Source organism: Hippopotamus amphibius, chromosome 1 (assembly GCF_030028045.1).
Source record: "Hippopotamus amphibius kiboko isolate mHipAmp2 chromosome 1, mHipAmp2.hap2, whole genome shotgun sequence".
NCBI lineage: Eukaryota > Metazoa > Chordata > Mammalia > Artiodactyla > Hippopotamidae > Hippopotamus > Hippopotamus amphibius.
The window spans coordinates 32,498,177-32,514,608 of record NC_080186.1 but is presented as its reverse complement, the minus strand read 5'-3'; the positions used below and the strand labels follow the sequence as shown (position 1 = coordinate 32,514,608).

General features: G+C 41.6%; 1 protein-coding gene across 3 annotated transcripts in view; it reads right to left on the bottom strand.

The window, feature by feature from the left end:
* LOC130835466 (zinc finger protein 239-like) overlaps positions 1–5,146 on the bottom strand; it is a 34,864-nt gene extending 29,718 nt beyond the window's left edge. Inside the window, exons 1-2 of one of the 3 annotated variants that reach the window (XR_009048934.1) lie at positions 5,070–5,146; positions 3,985–4,043 (exon numbers count right to left, since the gene is read on the bottom strand). Coding sequence is in view for 1 of the 3 variants with exons in the window: in XM_057706963.1 (XP_057562946.1) it covers positions 3,985–3,999 (15 nt within the window). In the remaining 2 variants the exon portion in view is untranslated. Of the gene's footprint in view, positions 1–3,984; positions 4,045–5,001 lie in introns of those variants that run through there. The other 2 variants (XM_057706963.1, XR_009048935.1) reach the window with 2 other exon arrangements.
* Positions 5,147–16,432: the final 11,286 nt, after the last annotated feature.

Sequence of the window (16,432 nt, the reverse complement as noted above, 5' to 3'; positions counted from 1 at the left end):
GGAATACAGAACCTTATGCCAGCTGCAGGATGGGGAGCTTAGCCTGACCTGGGACCTCTGAGGAACTGGGATCATCCCATGTTAGTAGCGTCCTCTAAGCTACTGGCAGAAACAGAAGCATATTTCCTCTGGAGAAAAATTTCCCGTAGGACTCATATATATTAAGATCAATCAGTGAGCTCATGATTAAAGTCATCAAAGGGGAGAGTGGGGAGAAAACAGATTTACACTATGAACAACTACAGATATTTAAGCTATCAGATACAGAACCAGAACAGCAATTCATAAATTATTTGAAGAAATAGAAGATGCAATTATAAGATGATAAAGCAAATAAATTATCTGAAAATAACATGCAGTTGTGAAAAGGAAAAAAACAAACAAACAAATGGAATGTCTAAAGATGCATTAAAAAGGAACCTCTAAAGAATGCATGCAGGAAAAAGAAAACACTTTAGGAAAAAGAAAAGTGATCCCAGAAGGAAGGGCTGAGACACAAGAAAGAACGGCAAGCAAAATAAATGGTAAACATATATGTAAATCCAAACAAACATTGCCTTATAAAATAACTTTAATAATATGTATTTTATTAAGAGGACAGAATTAAAATGCAGAGAACAATAGCTTTTAAGTCACGTGGGGATGCGATCAGTAGTAAAGAGTTTTAAAGTCCTTGCACTATTCTGAAAGAGGTTAATATATTGTTTAAACTTAGACTTGCAAATATGCATGATAAAATTTCAAGGGTAACCACCAAAAGAATAGATATGCTATAAATTTCAAACACATAAAGAGGAAAAAAAAAAACACAAAAACACTCTCCATTTAAAAAACAAACAAAAAAAAAAGGTAAGAAAGGAGGGGCAAACACAGGAAAACATGGGCAAATAAAAGTACAGTGCAAGACAGTATAGACACATCAAATATATCAATAACTACACTAAATGCAAACAGACAACTTGCTAATTAAAAAGGCACTGATTATCAGACTGAGGGGGAGGAGGCAGAATTCAGCTATAAGCAGTTAATGAGAGATATACCTAAAGCATAAAGCCATGAAAAGATTGAAATGATAGAAAAAGATAAACCAGGTAAATAATAACCAAAGGAAAGCAGGAATAGCTATACTAATATCAAACAAAATAGATTTCCAGACAAAAAGCATCACTAGTGATACAAAAGGTCACTACCTAGGGATAAAAAGTTCAATTCTCCATGAAGATATAACAACTCTAAACTTGTATATATCTCATAAAACATCCTCAAATTATATTTTTTTAAAAATGGAAGCACTACAGAGAGAAACTGACATCTACTAGTCAAAGAGATTCCACACATTTTTTTTCTCAATTGTTGATGGGTCAAGCAAACAAAAATAAATCACTAAAGGGACTTCCCTGGTGGTCCAGTGGTTAAGATTCCATGCTTCCACTGCAGGGGGCACAGGTTCAATCCCTGGTAGGGGAACTAAGATCCCAATGCCATGCAGGGCAGCCAAAAAAAAAAAAAAATCAGTAAAGATACAAAGATTTTAAATGTCAGATCTTATGGACACCTATAGACCCCGTTAAAAATTGTATAAAAATATTAAAAATTAGCGGGAAATTGCCATAAATAATTTCCAATTAGCACCATTATCTATGTCCTGGGCTGCTTAGCACCCAGATTTCTGTTGGTAGCAAGAGAGTTGGGATGCTCCTTTACCATGCTGACAAAAAGCCCTCAGACCCTCTCTGGTAGAAGAGAGAATACCCACAGTCCAGCTGAAGGGTCATCCTTGGATTTTAAAGAACACAGACCCTGTTCAATGAATAAATACACTTACTTTATTTGGGAGAATCCTGGGGCTTCAAGATATTTCTGAAGATGGATGTCCCATTATAGAAATGGAAAGAACACTGGATGTGAGGAGTAATAGATGGCGGTTTAAGTTTCGTTTTTCCCAAAAGTAACCATCTAACACTGGATGAAGGTGAGGAGGAGGATAATGATGGTAAAGATTTATTCAGTAGATATTTATCGTGTGCCTAAAATGCATCAGATGTTGTTCCTGCCTCTGGGGATACATTGGTTAATACAACAGACAAATACTGCCCCAGTGGAACTAGTTTACATCCTATCAGTATGTGACAGGGAAGAAACATAATAAGTATACTATATAGTAGGCTCGAGGGTGATATGAGGGCTAATTTTATATGTCAACTTGGCTGGGCCACATTGCCTAGATATTTGGTCAAATACTATTCTGGATGTTCCTGTGAGGGATTTTTAGATGAGATGAACATTTAAATGGGTGGACTATGAGCAAAGCAGATTGCCCTGCATAATATGGGTTGTCCCTATCCAATAAATTGAAGGCCTTAATGGAACAAAGACTGCTGACTTTCCTAAAATGAGAATGAATTGTGCCAGCTGAAAGTCTGGGGTAAAAAAAAAAAAGTTGGTACCTACCCACCTACCATTAGAGAATATACATTCTACTCAAGCACATATGAAACACAGTAAAAAGTGATCATAAACTAGGCCATAAGGCAACTATCACCAACAAAAAAAGTAAAGAAAGAGGTAATTCAAGTTCATATACAGGTATCCCCAGCTTTACGCCACTTTGCTTTTACAAAAGACCTATATTAGCACCTGTTTTTATTAACAGAAAGAAATGTGAAAAGCATTTTCACTTTTATGAAAAAAAAAAGCAAAAATCAAAAAAAGCATTCAGCATTTGTTTTGCAAAGAGTCATTATAGAGGCAGTGAGTACCCAGAGCTGCTAGAGTGGCACTGCCAAACTTCTTCCCCAGGAACTACACTCAGCTGTGAGCAGCTGTCTCCTAAAGTAATTGCTTCTTTCCATCATTTCAGCTTGCAAAGGTTTTCACAGGAATACTCTACTTTCAGATAGCAGGTGAAACCTGCAGCACTCAAATTTTCTCTTTAAGAAACAAAAGCTAGGACTTCCTAGGTGGCGCAGTGGTAAAGAATCTGCCTGCCAATGCAGGGAACACGGGTTCAAGCCCTGCCCTGGGAAGATTTCACATGCCACAGAGCAATGGAGCCCATGAGCTATAATTATTGAGCCTGTGCTCTAGAGCCCGTGAGCCACAACTACTGAGCCCATGTGCCGCAACTATTGAAGCCCACGTGCCTAGGGCCCGTGCTCCAAAACAAGAGAAGCCACTACAATGAGGAGCCTGCGCACCACAATGAAGAGTAGCCCCTGCTCTCAGCAACTAGAGAAAGCCCGTGTACAGCAATGAAGACCCAAGGCAGCCAATAAATAAATAAAATAAATAAATTAATTAATTAAAGAAAAAAAGGAAAGAAACAAAAGCTCACCTCCTTCAGAAAGTCCTCCTCAATCACCCCAGCGCACACTGATTTTTGCCCCTCGTCTAGCACTATTATCACTGACTGCAGTCTTCAAACTGACACTTGAAAGTGGCTTCTTTTCATATTACTCATTGTATACATGAGTAGTAATCACTACTTTATACATGCACATATTAATCTCTCCCAAAGAAACCACACACTTTGAAGTAAGAACTGTATCTATGTCAACCTGTTTTGCTCTCACAAATACATGAGCATAGAGCAACCATGACAAAGTAGATAAATGAATGCGCAACATGTTAGGAAGAGAAGAGACCTAACCTAAAGGAAGGCACCAGGCAAGAAAGTGCATTTCTTTCAGAGTCCTTCATTTCACAGATTAGGCCCAGCCCCCAAGATGTGGACAATTTAGGTTCAGTCCCTGGATGAGAAGACTTGTCCACTGACAACATGTACAGCAGAGGCAATGGGCCTAGAGACAAATCTGGCTCCACCATTCAATAGCTTGGTGAACTGGACAGGTCTCTAAACTTCACAACTGCTGTGAGAATTAAAAGAAAAGTCAATGTTGAGTGTATCTAGCACATCCATAAATGTGTTTTCTTTTTCCTCAAGAGTATGTATAACTGGACTGAGAAAGGAAAACTGCATCTCACCTGGGAATTGGTCATCTCTCCTTCCTCCTCAGCAACGTCAAGAAGTTAAGGAGGCAGAGCTGGAAAAGAAAGGAGCCATGGGACAAGCCTGCCTTGCAGCTCCCAGAGTGGCCAGCGGGGACACTGGCCTGAATCATTCTTCAACCACCCTGCCCTATGTTGCCTTCTCTTCACACTACAAACTGTTCACCATTTCAGGTAAGAGATGGTGCACAGTCTATGCTAAGTCCAAGATCTCTCCCTGTGCTGTGAAGGTGGTCACCTGACCCAAGCCTTGCTGAGGAACCTCCACAGCCCCAGCAGCTCCAGAACCCCTTCCTCCTCCAGACTCAGGTCTTGGCTAGTAGTTTTGGCAGGAAGCCTCGGGTCACAGGTGTATCCTCTCAAGATGGGGTCCAGCTGTCTGTGGAGTTCCAGTCTTCTTTCCCTTGAGCAAGGCTTGTTCCTGTGGGCTCAGAAACAGCTTTTCATTGGCTGCTGTCTTTCTCCTGGGTCCCAAACCTCTGTACGACCGGAAAGAGTGCCCCAGTCGGAAATCCAGACGGGCTCAAAGTTACACTTAGCATCTCCCAGGATACATACAGAGGAACTCCGGCTAGGGACCTATGGACACTGGGACTGCAAAGCAGACGACTAAACACTTGAGAGAGAATCCTGAGACACTGGAGGGTGGGAGCGATCGCACACACTGCTCCGCGGGGAGATACGCTACTGACCCGCCCCGCCGCTAACCCGCATCGCAGCCCGGACCGCGGGCGCTCACAGCCGGGAGCAGCGGGGCACAGGGGGCGGGGCTGAGCCGAGGCTGGAGTCTGAAGGAGAAAGGGATCCTGGAGCCACTGGGACGGCAGATTCCACGAACGCTCCTGTCTGCGGTGAGCAGAGCCAGTGACTGTGACTGCTTTAGAGAAGCTGGTACCATCCGACGCTCCACCGCCAAGCCGCGGGCGACACACTCTTTTGGGGACCATCGCTTCCGAGGCCCCAGACTTGGGGCTTCAAGTCACTCAATCCCACCCCCACTCTGGCGCTCTGATCTCCATCTTCCCGTTGACCCAGGGTGCCCCTCTGAACCCCCGTCTTGCCTAGAGTAGCTCCCGGCTCTGCCAAGAGCCGCTAGACTCCCCGGGTCTGGCACCTGGTCTCCGAGCCCAGCCCGCCGGGGGCTGCACTGCGCCTGCGCGGAGAGAGCCCGGAGCCTCCCACAAGACCCCGCGGCGCGCCGCCTCAGTGCCTCCCGCCGCCCTCTCGGTTCCTTTACCTCCTGGCTGGAGCGTGTGCAGGGTCTCCTCCAGCTATGCTAAGGGCTAGAAACATCACTTTTTAGTTTTAGTTCCTGGGGTACTACAGTGGCAGTGCCATGGGGAAGCTTGCGGCGAACTACGGAGCTCTGAGTGGGGTGAGAGGGCTGCCTGGGTGAGAACGCGCTGGGGCTTCCCCTCCTCTTTGGGAGCCTGGCTTTGCTGTCAAACCCAAGTTCACGTGCCCAAAGCCCACTGAGGCCAGACAAACGCAAACCTTAAGTTTTGGAGCCCAGAAAGGTTTATTGCAGGGCTGAGCAAGGAGAACAGAGCAACAGGATGGCTCCTGCTCTAAAGACCTGCACTCCCTAATGATTTTCAGGGAAGAGGTTTTATAGGAAAAATCTGGGGAGAGCTTTGCAGACTGTGTGACCTTCCTCAGATTGGTTGGTGGTGAGGTGTGCTAGGAATCTCAGTCATCAGCCTTCTGGTTCCAACCAGCCTGGGGTCGTACCTGCTTGTGCTCAGCCTAAAGTTACCATCCTCCAACTGGATGGAGGCCTTAGATCCTGTGGAACTCAGAGATATAAGCTGCATTATTATTTCTTTCTGTGTTCCCTCACCCCCTTTACTAGTAACTGTTTGAATCTGCCCTTTGGAACACAGGGAAGATTTAAGAGGCTGAAATCTTTTTCCTACAAACAAGAAATGGGAGATTCGGGAGGGCCCCACAGGGCCCTGCTCAGTTTCACTTCCCTCTTTGCTATGGTACTCCACAGTCTTGAGGGGAACAGGTGTTGGACAAAAAAAGGGAATAACGTTTTGGATAGAGAGGTTAATCATAAACTCAGCAGAGGAACTTGGATTTAGGGGGGCTCGATTCCAGCTTCTTGGGGTTGGAAGCTGAGAAGGGGAAAGGGACTCGTATCTCATTTGGCCAGTGGTTCTTTCCAGAATATCACCACACACAGTCCTTTGGGCAGGCAGGCTTCTAAGGCAGGGTCTTGAGGGACCCCTGAGTCCTACCCTCCCACAGGGTTCTCAGATGGGGAGCCCTGGGCCAATGTGACCTCTTCCAACCCTCTGCATCTGTCCCCTGCCCCCAGCTAATGTTCTCAATATCGTGTCCTCTTGACCGCCCATCTCCCCTGCTGTTTCTGTACAGGCTTCACTCCTTGCAAGCAGCCCCAGTCTACGTGGGGGAATCTCTTGCAACCCTTTGCATGAGACTGACTCAGGTCCTTGGACTCTTTAATCAATAGAAATTGAGAAAAGGCCAGATGAGAAAATCAGGCCAGACTTCATTGAAACTCGTGCCGCAGCTTGAGGGAGGGGAAATAAGTAACAGGTTCCCTTGCTTGCTGCTGGAGGAGGGGTGAGCTGGTCCTTTAAATGGGTGAGGCTAGGGGCAGATGGGTGGGTAAGCTGGAGGGGTGGCTGAGGTGATCTGCCCATCCCTTGGTGGTGCTGTGTGCAGGGATCATGCGCAGTGCCCTACTTTTGCTCCTGGCACCTCAGAAGCGGAAGTTGCGTTTTGGCCTTTTTGTATCTTATTGATCATAATTTGCCTCAACTATGCACGCATGCAGTTGTTTTTAGTCCCTTTATATTTTTTTGTATTCCCGTTGCTCAAGGAGACATTTGTGCAGGTGCAAGCACTCCAGTAAAGGGCCCTAGGTCCCAGTCTATCTCACTTACTTGGTTTTGTAGAGAAATGCCAGGGCACTCTCCATCAGGACTGATTCATGACTCTGCTGACTCCCATCCCCACCCTCCAACCAATCTTCTAGTTATATCAGGTTGCAGGGGTTAGCAGGGCAGATCTGAGGAGATGGTTGAAGATGGAAAAGTAAGTTTGGTCACCTTTTCATAAGTCTTGGAAGCAGAGAAGTTGTCTGACCCCCAATTATTTGTGCCTCTTTTTATAATGTGGGGTACTTGATGCCTCACTTGTAAATCCTAGTTTCTATCCTGGATGAAAGGACAAATTCCACTTAACATCTGTTAGAATTACATGAAGTTCTGCACGTGGGTGTATCAAAAAATTTAAACTATTCTCCCACTGTTGAACCTGTAGCTGTGGTAGTCAGCCCTATTCACAAATATGCTGGGTTCCCTCTTCTTTCCAGTACATGGTAGGATGCAATTCCCCATCCCTTGGAAGTTAGTGGTGACAATGTAGCTTGTTTGGCTGCAAAATATGAATAGAAGTAACATGTGCCACCTTCAAAAGGAATCTCTTAAGAGCCAATGCACAATTTGTCATGTTTCTTTTCCCTCTCCCCCAGAAATTATAACATTCAGTGTGGCAAGCAGCCTCTAAAATGGCCCCCAATGATCCCCTTCTGGTATTCAAGCCCTTGTAATCCCCTCTCCTTGAATGTGCACTGAACCTGGTGACTTGCTTCTTGTGAATAGAATTATGACAAAAGTGATGGGATATCACTTCCAAGATTAGGTTATAAAAGACTCTGGCTTCCATCATGCTCGCCCTCTTTACCTTCTCCTGCTCCATGACTCACTCTAAGAGCAGCCAGCTGCTTCGCTGTGAGATTCCACGTGGTGCCTGGAGAGGGTTGTGTGGTAAAGAGCTGATGTCTCCCACCAGGTAGGACCTGAGGCCTGCCAACAGCCACATGAGTTAAGTTTGAAAGTGGATCTTCTGAGACTGGCCAATCATCACATAAGTGAACTTGGAAGCATGTCCTTCCCCCTGTTGAGGCTTGAGATGATTGTAGCCCCAGCCGACACCCTGATTGCAGTCTTATAAGCCAGAGAATCCAGTGACGCTATGCCCAGATTCCTGAACCACGGAAATTGTGACATAATAAATGTTTGTTATTTTAAGCCACTAAGTTCTGGAGTAATTTGTTATGTAGCAGTAGATAACAAATACATTCAGGATGGTTCCAGAGTGGGGCAACATGGAGCTGAGGCCGCAGCTTGTCCAACCTGGGCATGTATTATGGGTGAGAAACAAATCTTTGTACTTCGAAGCCACTAAGTAGATTGGGGGGCGGGGCATTGTTTGAGTACCACACTAACCTTTCCAAGTGTAAATAACACAGTGATAAACATCTTTGTCCTGAGGTCATTTACCAAATTTCTAAACATTTCCTTAGGACAGATTTTTAGAAATTGAGTTGCTTATTCAAATGATATGAAGTTTTAAGACTTTAAATGCACATTACCAAATTATGGTCCAAAAAGTTATGCCAATTTATATTTCCACCACTGAGGGGTAGTTTGATTCACCATACGCTGACCAGTTTATTTGCCTTTCAATCATAGCACGTGTTGATGAAAAAACCTGTTCATTACATCCTCCAAAGTATCTTTTAAATATAATAATTTCGGGACTTTCCTGGTGCAGTAGATAAGACTCCAAGCTCCCAATGCAGGAGGCCTGGGTTCAATTCCTGGTCAGGGAACTAGATCCCACACACATGCTGCAACTAATAGTTCTCATGCCACAACTAAGGAGCCTGCCTGCCGCAACTAAGACCTGGCACAACCAAATAAATAAATAAATAAATAAATAAATAAATAAATAAATAAATAAATAAAATACTTTCTATCTCCCAGTACCATCTTGGTTCAGGCCTTCATCACCCCTTATGTGACCTACTGCATCATTCTACTCATTGGTTTTGCTTTCTCCAATCAATCTGCCACTCAGCTTGCCTTAAGTTATCCTTCAAAAAATAATGACCTGGTCATTATTCTCCTTAAACTACTTCAATGCCAACCCCTGTATTATAGTAGACTAAACTGCTGTAACAAATAGATTTTACAATGCATTGGGTCAGGAAAATAGAAGTCTATCTCCTCATTTCACAGTCTGGGGCAGGTGGTCCAAGTTGGTGGGCAGCTCTTTTCTGTGTGGTCAGTCAGTGACTGTCTTAGTCCATTCAGGCTGCTATAACAAAACACAGACTGGGAGGCGTATAAACAAGAGAAATTTATTTCTCACAGTTCTGGGGGCTGGAAGTCTCAGATCAGAGTGCCAGCATGGTTGAGTGAGGGCCCTCTTCAGGGTGGCAGACCCCTCCTCACATGGTGGAAGGGGCTACTAAACTTTGTAGGGGCCTCGTTTTTTTTTAAAGGGAACATAAATAAATGCATTGATGTACCATATGCACAGCGGAACATATTTATAATTCACAATATTAAAAAGATGGCAGCTGAATTCAACTCCTAAATTCGGTTCCAATCAATAACTGAACAATGGAAACATTTTTCATTGCAGACATTTTCAAACTTCACAAAAGAGAAGAGTGGGAAGAACTCCATGTCCCCATCATTCAGCTTTGACAGTTATCAACATTTTGGCAGTCTTGTTATAATTGCAGGGATTTGAGGGGGACTGTGTGTTATTTTCCTGGAGAATTTTAAATCAGGAGCAGAAATCACCATGTCATTTTGCCTGTAATTACTTCAGTTTGCATCACTAAGTACTTATTTTTTAAAACCATAACTGCCATTCCGTTATCATACCTACAGAAATGAACAGTAATTCCTTAACATCATCTAATTTTCCACCCACATTAAGATTTCTCAGGTTGTATCAAAAGATGGCTTTTTGTAGTTGGTTTATTTGAATCAGGATGTAAACAAAGTCCTTACATTGTATTCAACTGTGTCCTTCAAGCCTCTTTGGCTGTGTAATGGCTTCTTCTCTTTTTATTTCCTGCAGTTTATTTGTTGTGTGTACATGTGGAGGGGGGGATGTGTGTGTGTGTTGGGGGGTGTGTTCCAGTGATATGTGTGTTGGGCCTCTTTTATAAAAGCGCTAATCCCAATCATGAGGGCTCTGCCCTTATGACCTAATCCCTCCCCGAAGACCATACCTCCTACTACTATCACCTTGGGCATTAGGTTTTCAACAAATGAATTTGGGGGTGGAACACAAATATTCTGACCATAGCAGTGACCCAGACTGACAGTGGCTCTGCCCTTTTCAACACAGTGCTTCCAAAGTTGACACATTCAAGCCCCTAGAGGAGCATCTCCACTACGAAAACACCATCATCTGTTGTCTGGACACCAAGGCAATTGCCCCTTAACTGGTCTCCCTATTTGCCCTCTTACCATCCCTACTATCCATTTCCCACACACAGTCAGAGAGAACTTTCCAAAAATAAAGCAGACTAGGGACTCCCCTGGTGGCGCAGTGGTTAAGAATCCACCTGCCTATCACCTCACACCGGTTAGAATGGGCATCATCAGAAAATCTACAAACAGTAAATGCTGGACAGGGTGTGGAGAAAAGGGAATGCTCTTACACTGTTGGTGGGAATGTAAATCGATACAGCCACTATGGAGAACAGTATGGAGATTCCTTGCAAAACTAAAAATAGAGTTACCATATGACCCAGCAATCCCATTGCTGGGCATATACCCAGAGAACACCATCATTCAAAAAGACACATGCACTCCAATGTTCATTGCAGCACTATTTACAATAGCCAGGACATGGAAGCAACCCAAATGTCCATCAACAGATAAATGGATAAAAAAATGTGGTACGTATATACAATGGAATATTACTCAGCTGTAAAAAGCAATGAAACTGGGACAACTGTAGAGACGTGGATGGACCTAGAGACTGTCATACAGAGAGAAGTGAGTCAGAAAGAGAAAAACAAATATCGTGTATTAATACATATATGTGGAATATAGAAAAATGGTACAAATCAACCAGTTTGCAAGGCAGAAATAGAGACCCAGATGTAGAGAACAAACATATGGACATCAAGTGGGGAAAGTGGGGAGGGTTGGGGGGAATGAATTGGGAGATTGGGATACCAAATTGAACACTAAATATATGCAGTTTATTGTATGTTAACTGTATCTAAATAAAAGTTCTTAAAAAAAAAAAAAGAATCCACCTGCCAATGCAGGGGACACAGGTTCGATCTCTGGTCTGGGAAGATCCCACATGCTGCGGACCAACTAAGCCCGTGTGCCACAACTACTGAGCCTGTGCTCTAGAGCCTGCGAGCCACAACTACTGAAGCCTGTGTGCCTAGAGCCTGTGCTTCACAACAAGAGAAGCCACTGCAATGAGAAGCCCATGCACCGCAACGAAGAGTAGCTCCCGGTCGCCACAACTAGAGAAAGTCCACGTGCAGCAACAAAAACCCAATGCGGCCAATAAATAAATAAATTTATACATAAAAATATAAGAGACTATACCACTCTTATGTTCAAAATCTTCAAAACCTTCCCATCACATTTAGAAGGAAATCTCACATCATCTGGCACCTGTCTAATGCACAAAACTCACCTTCACTTCTCTGCGCCAGCCACACTGGACTTCTTGCTGATTCTCAATAGTCCAGACTCACTCTTGCCTCAGGACCCTTGCACAACCTTTCCAAGGCTCCCTCCTTCACTGCATTCAGGTCTCTGTTCAAAGGTCTTCTCTTCTCAGAGGACTTCCTTGGCCACTCCACCTTAGTTTCCTATCAATTCAATTACCTCTCAGGTTTGTTTGTTTGCTTGTGTTTTTCTGAATGTTTTACTTTTCAACACCTGGGGTTGTTTTATATTTGTTTGATTATTGTTTTTTGAGTTGAGTGCTGGCATCATGCCTTTTTTGCTCACTGCTGTATAATCAGTATACAATCAGAACAGGGGTCAGCTCTGACCAGGGATGGAGCCTGCACCCCCTGCAGTGGAAGTGCAGAGTCTTAACCACTGGACAAACGGGGAATCCCCCTGCTGACTGTTTTTATAAATAATTTTATCAGAACACAACCACACTCGTTCGTTTACGTGTATGGCTGCTTTCATGCTACAGCAGAGTAGTTATAACAGAGGCTGTATTACCCGCAAAAGCCTAAAATATTTAATATCTAGCCCTTTACAGAAAGTTTGCCAACTCCTGATATACAGTAATTAATAATGATGTATCAGCTTTCTATATTTTGCTCAGTGGATCTTGTTCCATTCCTTTATTTTCCATCCCTTCTGCATGATTTTGCTTCACTCTTCTTGTATGCAGTTTATATCTGAATTTTAAAAAACAATCTGGTAGTCTCTGAAAAAGTATGGATTTATTTATTTATTGGCTGTGTTGGGTCTTCGTTGCTACACGCAGGCTTTCTCTAGTTGTGGTGAGTGGGGACTACTCTTTGTTGTGGTGCATGGGCTCCTCATTGCTGTGGCTTCTCTTGTTGCTTCTCTTGTTTCAGAGCACGGGCTCTAGGCGCATGGGCTTCGGTAGTTGCGGCACATGGGCTCAATAGTTGTGGCTCACGGGCTCTAAAGCACACGCTCAACAGTTGCGGCACACGGGCTTAGCTGCTCCGTGGCATGTGGCATCTTCCTGGAGCAGGGACCAAACCCGTGTCCCCTGCATTGGCAGGTGGATTCTTAACCACTGCACCACCTAGGAAGCCCAAAAAGTATGGATTTTTAAGGCTTTTCTGGTTAAAAGAAGGAGGAATAAAGATTATCTCTTTTCCCATCTTGATTAAAATATAATGAAGACAGAGAACCCTGATGCAAGAGAAACGGCTGATCTGAACTTAAAGATACTTTCTACTGCTGCTGTGCTATGAAATGTCAGTGCTCAAAAATCAGACTAAATCCCATCTCTGTCCAAAAAAAAGCAGTAACTGTTATACTGATTAAGCAAATTTACTACCTTCCTAACTATAATTAGTTTCTAGACTTGAAAAAATTATTTGAAGAAAACATTTTTTATAAGACATAGTATTAGTTCATGAAATAACAATATCACCAATTTATCTTCTTTCTTCCTTCCTTTCTCCAAAAAGGTACCAAGCTCTTTTGATTCAGGGTTAGGGAGAGCACCTGATTATCCTCCTTTTGCAATGTAAGTTATAAAGTGCTTCTGACATGTTTATAAAAATAAATATATAGAACATTATTATTCCTTAGGATAGGTGATTTAATCCATTTGCATTTATTATGATTAGCGATATACTTTGACACATTCCTGCTGTTTTATTTTTTTCAATTTACCATGCCTTTCCTTCATGCTTTGGTTTTTCTTTTCTGTTTTCTATTGGATTTACAGCTCTCTTTATCCCCCTTTTTTTCTCTCTAGTGACTTGTGACCTAGTCTATTTCTTTTAGTGGTTAACCATCAATTTTTAACATGTATATTCAGTAAGGTATAAAGTTAGTATCTCTATCCTTTCCCAGATCAAGGATTTTATAACACTTTAACCCTGATTCCTCCCACTTTTCCAACTTTATTATCTAGAATATTCATTTAACCTTATTTCAAGCCCTCTCCCAAATCAGTCATCATTTAAATTACATCCAACATAAACTCAGATTTACCAACTTATTTACACTTTGTTTATTCATCAATATTTCTTGCATCCTACTCTTCTCAGGTGGCTGATGTTAACGATTTTCTCAGGAAAATGAGATTTCAGGTGATATTTTCTTCAAGATTTTTTGGACTTATGTATATATATATATTATATATACATTTTAACAAGCAGGTATTATAAAAGCATTAAAAAATAAACCTATCTTCAAACTGGAAAAAAATCAACCTAATATCCATGTATAAACACTCTAAACAGAGAAAAAATAGCATATTTGAGTGTTCCTGTTAAAAAAGGAAAAAAATTAAAGTAAAAATATCTCAAAGTGTAACATTCCTGAGGGAAGGTGGGTGTGAAAAAAGATTTTCTGCTTACACTATGCATGGCTATTTCAAACATTTTGGACAACTAGACAAAGGCACAGACTTTCAATGAAGAAAATGGGCTTCCAGGGATTTAAGATCATGTTTGACCTGACTAAATAATATTTTGGTTTTCTTCCTGCCAAAACCATGTTCTGAGATTGAGGACACACAGGAAATGCAAGAAGTCAATAGTACAAAGCTCCCTATGTAGCAACTTTTATATGCCCAGTACTAGACTACAAGGTCTCAAAGAAGTCTGGAAATGTGGGAAAATAACTTATTGTTCTTTTTTCAGATAAACAGTCATATCTCTAGCTTTAAATACAGAAGTTCTTTGCCCACAGATGTGTCTGAGGTTAAAAGAAAACACGTTAAACATATTATTTGAAAATATAACTATTGTTTAAAACTTTTTCTTGCAGCATTATTTACAATAGCCAAGACATGGAAGTAACCTAAGCATCAATTGATGGATGAATGGATAAAGAAAATGTGGTATCTACACAATGGAATATTATTCAGCCATAAAAAAGATGGAAATCCTGGACTTCCTAGGTGGTGCAGGGGTTAAGAATCCACCTGCCAATGCAGGGGACATGGGTTTGATCCCTGCCCCAGGAAGATAATACATGCCATGGAGCAACTAAGCCTGTGCACCACAATGAAGAGTAGTCCCTGCTCACCTCAACTAGAGAAAGCCCATGCAAAGCAATGAAGACCCAACACAGACAATAAATAAATAAATAAATTTATAAAAAAAAAAAGAAAGAAAGAAATCCTGCCATGTGCAACTATATGGATAGACCTTGAGGGCATTTTGCTAAGTGAAATAAGTCAGACAGAGAAAGACAAATACCATATAATCTCACTTATATGTGAAATAAACAAAACTAAACCCAAACCCACAGATTACAGAGAACACATTGGTGGCTGCGAGGGGCAGGGAGTGGAGGGTGGGCAAAATGGGAAAGGGGGATCAAAAGGTACAAACTTTAAACTTCCAGTTATAACATAAGTAAGTAATAGGGATGTAATGTACAGCATGGTTAATAGTTAATGATATCATATTATATATCTGAAAGTTGCTAAGAGAGTAAGTCTTAAGAGTTCTCATCACAAGAAAAAAATGTTAGTAACTGTGTGGTGATGGATTTTAACTAGATTTGTTGTGGAGAACGGTTTGCAATATATACAAATATTGACTCATTATGTTATACACCTGAGACAAGCATGATGCTACATGTCAATTATAGCTCAATTTTTTAAAAAAGATAGGGAATTCCCTGGTCGGGGAACTAAGATCCCACAAGCCACACTCCCCCCCGCCCCTGCCAGAAAAAAAGATAAATTAAGCAATATATTAAATACGTTCAAGAAAGTAAAACAGTACAATAACTTGCAATCATAACAATCACTAACAGGGTCTTGGAAAATATAAGATGCTTCCAGTTATATGTAAATATCTAGTACTCCTTATCTTATTTTATTTGATAAAAATGTATATGTTTTATTAAAAGAACTTTAAATTCACTTGATTTTACTTGCAAATAATTTGCATATTTGATTATTAGACACAATTTTAAGCACACCTCACGACTAATCTCAGACCATTTCTGTTGATTTGTGCATTTGCAAAAGATCTACTATAATATGGCCCAATTTTCTCTTAACAAATGTGAGTTCTAGACCCATGAAATGCATTAGAATCAGTGAGATTCATGATTTTATTGCCTGACAATGACTTGGTTTAAATAGAAAAATTTTTTTTATTTCAACTTTTTAAACATCTGTTTAATTTTGGTTCATACTTAGCTAATTATTTTACTCTATATTAAGAAAGGGAACAAATACTTTAATGCAAAGCTCAGCTCATAATACTAAATAAAACTCTCAGATTCCTTCTTATTCTCAGTTTGCCACCTTGATGTACAAGGCTTCTCTTTTTAGGGGGTCTCACATCATTCTAGCAGCAATGAGACAGTCCCCACCCTCCAAGGGTGTCTGTCTTTTTGCTCAAATGCTAATATTACAGCTAAGGTCAGGAGCTGAGAAAGAGCTAGGAGGGGAAGAGAAAATGTTAAATAAGGCCAAATGACAGCTTTAAAGGGATGTGAGCGAAAAGGCAGTCAAACTTGAAAAAAGGCCCCTGAGTTTATAATTAAATTACATATATACTTCTGTGGTTTGCCAGGTGACTTGGTGTGACTGCCTAAGTTTAATTAGCATACAGTCTCAGAATGAAAATTGCAGATAAGGCTTTGCTCAGATTTGATGGATATTCAGAAAATCCCTCTCCTTCATGTGTCTTTGCTCATTGTCGCCCTGCAAAGCTGCTAATGAGGCAAAACAATTCCAAGTTCACACATTTAATCCCAAAATGTTATGCTTGCAAGAGAAAACCTGATTTTGTGAATACAGGTTCAAGCTCAATGCTGTACTAAGCTTTACAACCATGTATCAAGAAAGGGCTTAAGGACTCTTTAATATTAGCAAGCAACACTTAAAGTGAAATACAGAATTTTTACTTAAA